This window comes from Triplophysa rosa, linkage group LG21, assembly GCF_024868665.1.
Source record: "Triplophysa rosa linkage group LG21, Trosa_1v2, whole genome shotgun sequence".
In the NCBI taxonomy this organism is placed as follows: domain Eukaryota; kingdom Metazoa; phylum Chordata; class Actinopteri; order Cypriniformes; family Nemacheilidae; genus Triplophysa; species Triplophysa rosa.
In genome coordinates, this window is record NC_079910.1 from 12,029,696 (window position 1) to 12,041,330 (window position 11,635).

The window sequence follows — 11,635 nt, forward strand, 5'->3', positions numbered from 1 at the left end:
ATATATATATATATATATTAAATGATTTAATATATTGACAGGAATATATATTTTCTTTGCATAAGGGGAGCGTAAACATAAGGCTTTATTTAGTTTGGAGATGTAGTATCTCATTAATGCTTTATTTCAAAACAACAACACAGACACAGTACAGATTAATCCCATCAGGGCCATTAAATACTCTACCCCTCACCACACCTCACTTCCCCTAAATGCCCATGCATCCACAAGGGTCACAAAGCAGCCAAATGTTAGCTGACGCCCTCGCCGTTTATTTACTGGCCCAGTCCAGACATCTAACCACATGAGGTTCTTCTTGGTTGCCAAGGCGACTCCTCTCCTCTATATGTTACTGAGCAAAGGAGGCTATTGTCTGGATGTCTGCAGGAGGAACATTCTGGTCCAGGAGTCCTAGCGTCTGAGAGAAGAGCTGATGACGTGTAATAGGCAATACGGAGACGTAAAGACCTATAGGCTACCTGCATACGCTTTGGGTTTTTCAGTGTCTTGTGTTGTGTGATACCCAAACGCTTGCATTGTCTGACCACAAAGGTTCATTGCACTAATGATGTCATAAACAACATTCACAGACACTGACTAATTGTTGATTGCCCAATCCAAAAATACAGGTTGGACTGTTGTGTCACTTTTATACCCTAAAAGGGATGGGTGATGTCTGTTTGTCTTTTCCTTGATCTAAAATGAGACCCCTTAATAAAATATCAATTATTTTAGGCAACAATGAATGCATTGAATTGAATGCTTGCTTAAGTCTCCTGCTACTTAGATATTTCTCCAATCTCAAGAGTTTGATTTCATTTTTATTTCATTTATTTAAAATTGCAAAAAAAAAACTGAAATTTTCAGGCTGCTGGGGTAAAATTCTGCTAAATGAATTATAGTTTTTTACATTAGACATGGAAAATCTGTAAAGAAATAACAGTAAAATATTTTTAAATGACAGTTTTTTACAGTGAAATTCAGACCCAAGTGCTGTTACAATAACCATACAAGCACATTAAATGCGATTAAGCATACAATAAAATGCACCATCTATCACTTAAAAAACATACACACACTCACCCGACTCCTTAACAGCTAATAAAAACAAATGTTTTTCGATGATCCTCTAAAACTCTCTATACATATATATTTCAAATGAGATTTTAACAATAAAACTGTTATCTTTACAGATTTAAAGTATTTTAATTTTTTTGTCTATTATTTTAAGCATGTCAGGATACATATGTAATCTCGCCGTACTTTAATTTAGTTTAATTAAAATTTAGACAGTGGAAGGTTGTTAAAAGAAATGGCTTTGTGCAGTTTTGAGAGCACACTAAAGTAGACTCACACTGCTCCTGTGCTCACTGTTGTAAATTTACTAGTTACACTGTCAAGAAGGCCATCAATCTACTCTCTCTGTTTTATAGCCTGTGTGCCTTTCTGTTCTCTGGTGCTGTTAAACACTGCAGGTTTTCTGTAATAACTGTAGGTGCGGCTTATGTTGTGATGAGGTTTAAAAAGTGTTCTCGTAATGATATAATGTGATACTGGCAGATTTCCATACAGGTCTGAGAAATGTCACCATTTCATGACTCGACATTTAGGAGTAAAACCTGTTCTGGCTTTATTTCCTTGCAAACAAACAGGTTTGCCAGGTGACAGAGAGACGGAAGGTGATTAATAGAAGGAGGTGGGACATAGTAGGACAGATAGAAGAATTATGGAATAGACGGTGGGGTGGGGGGGAGATCAGGAGAGATGAACAGTGTGTAGTTCAACTCTCTGATTAAAGTGTCAAGAGTGAAAAACAACGGGTGATAGCGAGGGGCGTCAAAGACCGCACACACACACGCACGCACGCACGCACACACACACACAGACAGACAGACAGAAAGACGCAACATAGAAAAGCTGATAAGATGGAAGCATAGACAGACATTTTAGGCATATTGAGTTATGTTTAGTGTCTCTGAATACAGATCTTTTATTTACTGTATGCATTTTTTGTATGATATCTTGTTTAGAACATTGTATGATATCTTGTTTTAAACAACTTTTTTTGTTGCATTGAGGATTTTGTTTTTTTATTAATTAATTCACTTTAAGTATTGACAACACAAATTGTATTTGACATGGTTAGTGGAAAAAAAACAATAGGTCCAAATGCCCCTAGAAATCATAGAGGCCAATTTGATTTTACTTTAAAAAAACATAAGAAACCTTTTGAACTAATGTTTTAATTTTGAAATAGGTGGAAATGTTTTACAGTTTGGGTTAAAGGAGATCAGAGGAGTGACAAGCAGTGAGGATGTATAAGGAGACAGCCTAACCCTAAATATTTTATTACAATGATTATGTATAAATATGTCAGAAATGAACAATTCACAATAAAGAAGATAGTAAAAGGCTAAATGACATGGAATACGAAGCTAATCCCACAGCTCTCTGGTCTACGAGCAGCTCCCTTCCTGTTGAACCAAACTTTATCGCTACATCTAACCCCCATGAAGAGCCATAGAGCTCCACATAAACAGAGTTAATCCCATAAGAGGAAGAGAATGCACGGAAAAGTGGCTTTGCTAAACATCAACGTCCATAGATACAAATGACGATCATTGAAGGTACTTCTATTATTTGTATATCGGTATAATTTCTTATCTTTGCAATTATGGAACCATTTCCTCTTGTCTTTGGTGTCCAAACATTAAGTTGTGAAATTGAGACTGTACTCCAGGTTAATTCATGAAACAGATTGTGACTCTGGAAACTGATTAGTAAATGTGACCATCATTACAGAGGAAATGAAAGTGAGTTCTGATTGGAAGTGATAAGCCCTGATAGAGCCACGGGTCATAGGTCAATCATGTAGATTCATGTAAAGTGACAGTGGCCTGGATGCTAGGATGTTGCTATGGTTACACCATCAATCATCACAAATGCAGGAGTGACTCCTGTTACACACATGGAAAGATCATTTAGGAGATTCACTCCCACATTTAAGTTGTCATTCCTGAAACTGCTGTTATGCGTATGTGACTCAAGAGATGCTATCTGCACAACTGGTGCAATTATTCCTCAAAATACTTTTAGGAAATTGTATAGTATTAATCCAGGTTGCTTATTAAATGCCGCCCAAAAGAGAGATGTGTTATGGGCTTATCAGCAGAGAAATGGATGCAATTTCATTTAATGATGCCCATTTGCTATACTGCAGCCTTTTACCTCTTTCTTAACGAATAGTTCCACCTTAATAGGTCCTAGAAAATAAACAATCTATATGGGCACTCAAAGGATATACAAAACTGATATTTGTCTCTTAGAAGAATGAGTCTCAATAACTAAATAAGGTCACGGAGATAAAATTGCTCATTTTAAAAAATTGCTCAAATTTAATTTGATAAATTAAATTTTTGTTTGTCCTTTAGAGTCTGCATTCAGAACATGTATATTAATGTGTAAATGTCATTGGAGTATGTACAGTATGTTTATTTTGTAATAGAAGGGTTTGGTCATATTCTCTCACAGGTGCAGCCTGTAACCCAGGACTTCCTGTTCCACACCTCAGTCTTCCTCTCTGCTGTTCTTCCTGATCTGTGTCAATGTGAGAGTGTGTGTTAATTCGAGCACAAATAATTGCATGTTACACCTAAAGCTTTAAAGTGCTTGATCATGGTCATCTTTGTGCAGTTCAGGAAACTTCTGCAAAAGGTATGCAAAAACAAATCTGTATTACGGTCTTGTTTACCACTGAAGAACCCTGTAAAACAAGATACATTTACTTGAGGTTTCTCTCAAGTACCCAACAGGCAAAATCTTGAATCTAATCCAATTTAGTTCTGTTTATGCTTACAACAAGAATGGGAAAAACTCTAGTTCCCAAATCCCAATAGGGTGAAAATACATTTGAGTCCAGAATTAGTCTCTGAAAACAAATCTTGCACAATTTAGCTTCGATTTAGTTTTTGATATGTTTAGATATTTTTATTACGAAACAAGATGGAAATACTGATTAAGTATTTTTTTTTTTTTGCTGTATAATGTTGTATAATATTCTGTCTCTGAATGTCTATGTAGAAAATGCATGACAAAATGGTCCAAAAGCACTTGACTTCCTGTTTTTTTACATAGTTTAGTGATTAAGATGTTTTTTTTACATTTCGATTTAGCTCTAAATGTTCTGTTTGCTGTATTTTGCAAACAGAACATATATTTTTATATATATACAGACAACACGTTTCATATTATTTGATAGATTAATACGTTCTTGGATTCCCCTTTTTTAGACTAGAAAAATGACATCATTCAGTCTGATGCTCTTGATTGCAAATAGCAGTAGAAGCAGACAGTCCTTTGATGCTGCCAACTAATCTATAAATCCATGTAGCAAATATGCATATAAAAACTGAAATTTGGTTCAATTCCCCTAAGGACCAGAGAGATGATTAAAAGAGGATGGCTCTTACATTTGAGGACATGCTGCAATGAAAGAAAAAGTAACCTCAGGGGCAAACAATGACAGAAATGCTCGGGTGTTTAACCCATATGCAGTCTTCGTTAGGGGTGTACACTCATGGTCTTTGGGATAGAGACCCCAGGCAACAAAATGTAATTTTGAAGAAATTAATTGTTTTTTTAAACAAATGTAACTTTTCACAGTTTATTCATGTTTTTATATCAACTTTTGTGCCGTTTTTGGAAGATGATTTGTGATATTTTAAATTTGTATATAAAAAAATAAAAAAATTAATAAAAATGATATTAAATTCAATTTATAAAAGACCCACTTTTCTAACTTTCATTTTTGAGGATAACAAGCAATTACAAAATAAATCTGAGGAGCACAGCTAACACAGGACCCACCTCTGGAAAAAGGACATCCATAATAAACTTGATTGGTCATAAATTTGTTCCTGATTGTGGAGGTATACAGGCACAAGCATGGTCTTGGCAGAAGAATTGCAAAATATGTCAAGCCACTTTGATTTCTTTTGGCCACTGATGATGGACTGTGCAAAGAAAATTGAGAATGTCATTAATTCAATTCAATTCAAATTTATTTATATAGCGCTTTTCACAATGTGGATTACATTAAAACATTGCCACGTATGTCTCTGTAAGTCATTTATGTATTTATTAGACAAGCTATTGGTTTAAAGTGCAGTAAATATGTAAAATGCATTCTTCAACACATTTTTATTATTACAGATGAGATCAATAACTCACAACATAATATGCCTAATTAGCCAGCCAACAATTACTATTAAGAAAACAAGATACACGATTAATTGAGCACTAACAATCACAAATATGATAAAACCCATATTAGGTGCACATAATTTTGAATCAGGATCATTAAGCTATTTTAACAAAAATGTATATTATATGTACATGACATAATATGATCATTTCTTTTATTCCATATGGGAATAAAGTTTTCAATTTGAGTTTGATCATGTTTGTGATTGTTGCTGCTCAATTGTTGATCTTTTGTTTTCTTAATACACATTTAAGAAAATTGTTTGCTGGCTAATTATTATGTTGACTGTGATGTTCTCACCTGTTTTAATTAATTCTTAGTTCTGATTATGGCTCTCTCCATTTTGTAGGAAGTTGTACTATGAATAACGACTTAAAATAATAAAAAACTTAAGTACGTGTGCAGCTAAATTGAAATACCTACTATACCTAATATTGCCTACTGTAGTAACGTTATCTCTTACGTTGGTATATCTTACCAGAAAAGGCCATCACATAGGCTAGAGACAGACAACAAAAGAAAATGAAAAAGAAAATAATTATGAAAATGAGTAAGAGATATCGAGTAAGCATACACGTGGTTAGCTAAGGTTGATCCAGACAGAACATCGACCTGGTCAATAAGTATTAATTTTATTGTCTTTGAGTATAAATTACACATGCATATCTGTTAAGATGTTGAAATGAATTCATATCGATATCAATGAATCGTTTAAAAACTATACATGTTGGACGATTGCTTAATAACAAAAACGTGTATTTACCATAACTCGATGAAGTTATCTGTTCTTAGGTCTGTTCGGTGGTTCGTAATGTACAGCGTCCCCTACTGGACAAATTAGTAAAAACAGGGGCGTAAAACCGCCTGCTCCAGGTCTGCAGACTCCCCCTTCTCTTTATTTATGACGGCATTATTCCCATCACTGACAATTATAACAATAAAAAATAGTTTATTGTCAAAGTTTAGCATTTTATTACTGAAAAAAATCTGTTTTTCAATCATTTTACATTATGATTAGAATCAAAGCTGAACAAGATGTTACAAAGAGAAAAGTTGTATTTAAATTTAATCTAAATATTAGTTACTCTCTCTCTCCCTCTCTCTTTGTGTGTGCGCGTGTGAGCATGATGATTTTTTAAAGTGTGCCACTTCATTTCTCTCTATACGTGTTCTGCGTTGTTTCTAATTTTGAGGATTAATTTGGTCAATTTTCAAAGCGTGGTCTCCAGAGACCCAGAAGACCATGAGTGAGATTTTTTTCTCACTAACATAAAATCAAGATATCATTCCATTTTATTTTTTTATTAGTAGATCTAGAAAGTGTTGACCACCGTACAAAGTTTCATGCCATTTGGACAAAGATAACTTTTTTTATTTTAGCAAACGTCATTTGCGGGTCAAAAAGACCCCGAAGACCGCCTAAGGGTTAATCGTACCCCAACCTGATTAACTGTGAAGATCCAACCACCCAGAGTGCCTGAAAACAAACAAAAAATACTTACTCTGTTTTTATAATTGGATGCTCACAAACTAATTTAGCATATATTTGGACTCAGTACAGAAAGCTTTGAATCAGCAACTGCTAATGAATGGAAAAGGTAAAGCCACACAATAAACCCTTAGGAAAATTAGCCATACTTTTATTATATAGTAAAAGCGTAGCAACCATGTTTTTCTGACAGATTGATATAGCTTTTTTTACAAATACCACAGTAAAGCTAGGTGAGGCAATAGTTAAAGTGTAGTTACTACTGTTTTACTATAAATAAAATTAAAAGCTAAAAATATATATGGCTACCATAGTTAAATGTAGATTAGTTATTGTAAGGCAATCTATTATCTGCTAGTGTGTGACACTGTTTCAAAAAAGTTTGTCACATATACTGCAATACAGTATAGACATGCGTGTAATGCTGCATGATTCGTGCCAGATAAAATGGTTCGTCCTGCCATCTGCTGGCTAATGCAAATATTGTATAATTAAAAAAAGTTTATTTTAAACTTCAAAAATATATGCAAATCATTTTTATGAATAAGCAACGGTGTCACGTCCCAACGTCTGATTGAATATATAACTATATATAAAAATATTTATATTTGTTTATTTTTCTGAGTGGTTCTTTAATCTTTACATTAAAAGAAAATCAACAAAAACATTCCTCAAATATTAACAATTATGTAACAAAAACAAAAGAAAGAGATTTCTGAAAAGAAAAACAATCGAATTTGTCAACCGCTGGTTTGGAACTACTAGTAAACGTTGGCTTCGTCTGTTTCCTGTCGGAACTTTCCTCAGTGTAACACTTCAAAATGGCGGAGCGGGAAGAAGCGGTGAGGGATTTCGTTGCTGTTACTGATGTTGATGAAGAGAGGGCCCGTTTCTTTCTCGAGTCAGCCGGCTGGGACCTACAGGTCAGACATACTCTAAACATGTTATGACTTAAATATTCTGCCATAATACACAAACCACAGCTGCAATTTCAACATATATGATTGAGCCTCCACTGGCAGACAGAATGTATAACCGGCTAACGAAATATGCAAGTCACTCTTCATTAAAACCACCAGGAGTGTCTTAAACTGGTTAAGCTGGTTAATCAAACTCTCTTGATATGATTCGTACGGCTGGGTTTGCAATCTGCATTGCTTAGCAAGTGGATGCTCTTAACCTTTACTAGTATATTTTGTGTGATATGCAGTGTCGGTGCTAGTAGGTTTAGCTTGTTGGATTGATACTCATGAGTACATTGTTTATTTTTTTGTTATCTCATCTTAAAGCAGTTGATATAATTATTCCAATGCCTTTCTAATTGTATATGACATTTGTTTCAATAGATGAGACTGGTTGTCAGTTGCTTTTGTAGAAACTTCACGTGCCTTGTGTGCTTGTCTGTAATATAAAGTGACAGCTCTCTCTACTGTGTCCTCAGCTCGCTCTAGCTAATTTCTTTGAGGATGGAGGAGATGATGATATCGCCACTCTTCCTCAGCCAGAGTCTGTCTCTGTATCTCGATCCACAGGACCAAGGTAACACAAGTTGGTTTGTTTGGGATTCTTGCACACTTAATATGCGTTGTGGTTAATGTCATAACATTGTGCTTTATTCTTGTTTAATTTAAGTGAACACAGAGTAACGTCGTTTAGAGATCTGATGCATGAAGATGAAGATGAGAGCGGCGATGAGGAAGGACAGAGGTCAGTATATTGTATTTGTCATTAAATCAGTGTAATGTTTCGGTAGTTGAAACAGCCATGAAAAGGACATATCAAGTGGAACAACGTTAGGGTGATGAGAAAAGTATAATCTTATTTTTTTTACTAAAATGTATTTTAGTATACTGTGAAATGGCCATGCTATGTGACAAATAAACGGAAAAGGGAAATTTCAAGCTGCCTTTTAAATAAAAGGATGTCAGAGAACTGTATGTAGGCCAGTAAAACTACCAAAATTAGGGAAATCATATTTAAAATAATTATATGTTGTGTCATATTACTTTATAACTACAGATAAAAACTTGACATGACACTGTCGTTATTGTGTTACTGCAACAAAACTGATTAAAGGGCTATTTCACGGGCAATTCTAAATTTTCCCATGTTTTACTCACCCTCAAGGCATCCTAACTGAATATGGTTTTCTTCTTGAAGAATAATGCAGTTGATGTTATAAAACCATGTATTCTTTTACTTCCAAGCGGTAGAATGGGAGTGAATGTGCGCCGACTTTTTGAAGCTATGCCGGTGAAATAGCCCTTTAACTCTGAAACAGTACAGCCATGCAGTTAGTGATACCAAATTAACATCTGTCTTATCCTGCAGGTTCTTTGCTGGCGGGTCAGAACGCAGTGGGCAGCAAATCGTCGGACCTCCCAAAAAGAAGAGCTCAAATGAACTGGTTGAGGACCTCTTCAAAGGTGCTAAGGAGCATGGGGCAGTCCCTGTTGACAAACCAGGCAGAGGACCTGGAGAATCTAGCAGGTCTAAGGTAATATATTGCAGTTATGTTCATTCAAATTGATAGGTTCACATTCAGACGTTCTGGTCATATTTTTGCTCCCAGTGCATTCCGTCACCTACTGAATGTTATTTCTTCCAATATCGTAATTGCTTAATACTACTATCTCACTACAGCCTTTTGGGGGCGGTGGCTATCGATTGGGTGCAGCACCAGAAGAACAGTCTGCTTATGTGTCAGGAGAAAGAAGACAGTCGAGTGGTTCACAAGATGTAAGTCAAATCGCTTGTGACTGCTGAAGTCATTCTGACAGAATGAGATCTGTTATATCCATAACAAGTGATGTGCCCACAGGTACATGTGGTGCTGAAGCTGTGGAAGCATGGGTTTAGCCTTGATGATGGAGGGATTAGGAACTACACTGATCCTGCAAACGCCCTCTTCCTCGAGGCGATCCGCAGAGGGTGAGCTCTGAATTCTCACTGAGATTAATAGATCTCTATCAATATTGGTTGATAACCGCCTATTTTGCTCAGAGGTTATTGTTATAAATAAAAAAATGTTTTTTTTAAATTATTTCTTTGATTATTGGTATTGGTGAAAAAGTCGTATAAGTGGGCCAGTATTAGACATTTTGGATATTAAAGTTAACCTCAAAATAAACTAGCTGCACTACTAAACCTCTCATCCTTTCTCTGGCTTTTTCAGGGAGATTCCGCTGGAATTAAGACAACGTTCCCGAGGTGGTCAGGTAAACCTGGATATGGAGGATCATCGGGATGAAGACTTTTCCAAACCCAGACCTGCATTCAAAGCCTTTGCTGGAGAAGGACAGAAACTCGGCAGGTAGGAAAGCTTTTTCCTTCCTTATTTCTGAGATCCAGTTGTTTAGTCAGTGATTTCTAATGCTCACAAATTCTTGAGAAGTATCTTAGACAGCAAAGTGTATATCCGACTATAACCTTTATAATTTGACATCATCATCATGTTTATCTTATACATACCAAGCAAGCACAGTATACATGCTGTGTAATGCAGGTGCAGTATAATGTTAATATGCTATTGTAAAAATCTTACTAAACAGATACATTGACTCATTGATTCAGAGTAATATTACACATTTCATTACTCTTCTCTCCCTCAGTGCAACTCCAGAGTTGGTGTCACTCCAGAGAAGCCCGCTGAACCAGGCTGCCAGTGAAGCTGAGGCTAGTACTTCCATCAGTGTGGACAGCTCTCAACCTGTTACCAGTATCCAGATCAGACTGGCTGATGGAGGACGACTGGTGCAGAAATTCAACCACACCCACAGGTAGAAGCTTACATTAGCTACAGACCCATCCATCGATGAATCATAGCATTGGAGATCACACCCTTACATGTGTGAGCCTGCACCAAATAGATCGTCCTCTTGGCTTATTGATCCTTCTTTCACCTTCACAGGGTGTCTGATGTGCGTCAGTTTGTGGCAAGCGCTCGTCCGGCTTTAGCCGCCACAGAATTCGTTCTTATGACGACCTTCCCCAACAAGGAGCTAACAGATGAGAGCCAAACGCTGAAGGAAGCCAACCTGCTGAATGCCGTCATTGTGCAGCGACTGAAGTGATGCCGCCATCTGCTGGCTGAGCTTTATAAAAGCATGAGTTGGAGATTGGACTGAAAGGACTTCTAATTACTTAATTTTGTTTTCTTTAGTGATCTGTTGCTCCTCTGAGGCGGTTTTGCTGGGCGGTGGTTGTTTCTGGTTGAACAAAATGGAGATAAGATGGCAGCAGTCACATTGTGATGCATTTAACTGAAAGAAGAGAGGAATGAAGGGGAGATCTGACACATTTTACGATTTTAGAATAACTGATGCACATATTCTGATCGAAATAAAGAGCTTTCTGAAGAGTTTTGACATCCTTTTACCTCTGTGTCTATCTCGCAGCAATATGCTGCTTGTACTTTACCTCCTCGGTTTTTGATGTCCTCATTCCTTTCCTCTTTGGTCCTTCTCTCAACATTTTATGTCTCACCAAAACTAAAGTAGCCTTATAAATTTGAGCTCCAGGCAGTGACACTGATCTCCAAAATCAACTGTTAATGACAAACTTTATTATATTTTTTTTACAATTGCATATTTCTTTATAGGATTTAAAGATTTATTTTACTGTTTAGGCTGTCACACTTTTTTTTGCTTTGTTTAATTATACAGTGGTCAAATTATTACTTGGTTGGTTAGCAGCCATCTAACTTACTACTGCTGGTGAACATATCAGTGGCCATCTTGTATTCTATGCAGCAACTGATTATAAAACGATGTACGGTGTGATTGTGTAGAGCTTTGGTCAACCTAATATTAAACCCATTTGTCTGGCATTGGAGTATTTTTTTAAGCACTTTTAGTTGTGGCATATGGTCCCTGAGATGCAAG

At 36.2% G+C, this 11,635-nt stretch overlaps 1 protein-coding gene across 1 annotated transcript; it reads left to right on the plus strand.

The window, feature by feature from the left end:
• Window positions 1-7,503: 7,503 nt before the first annotated feature.
• Window positions 7,504-11,119, plus strand: nsfl1c (NSFL1 (p97) cofactor (p47)). The gene is made up of 9 exons (XM_057319681.1): window positions 7,504-7,675; window positions 8,194-8,291; window positions 8,385-8,459; window positions 9,084-9,249; window positions 9,396-9,491; window positions 9,574-9,683; window positions 9,928-10,065; window positions 10,364-10,531; window positions 10,663-11,119. Exons 1-9 carry the CDS (start codon window positions 7,574-7,576, stop codon window positions 10,823-10,825), a joined length of 1,116 nt encoding a protein of 371 aa, XP_057175664.1. The 5' UTR covers window positions 7,504-7,573; the 3' UTR covers window positions 10,826-11,119.
• Window positions 11,120-11,635: the final 516 nt, after the last annotated feature.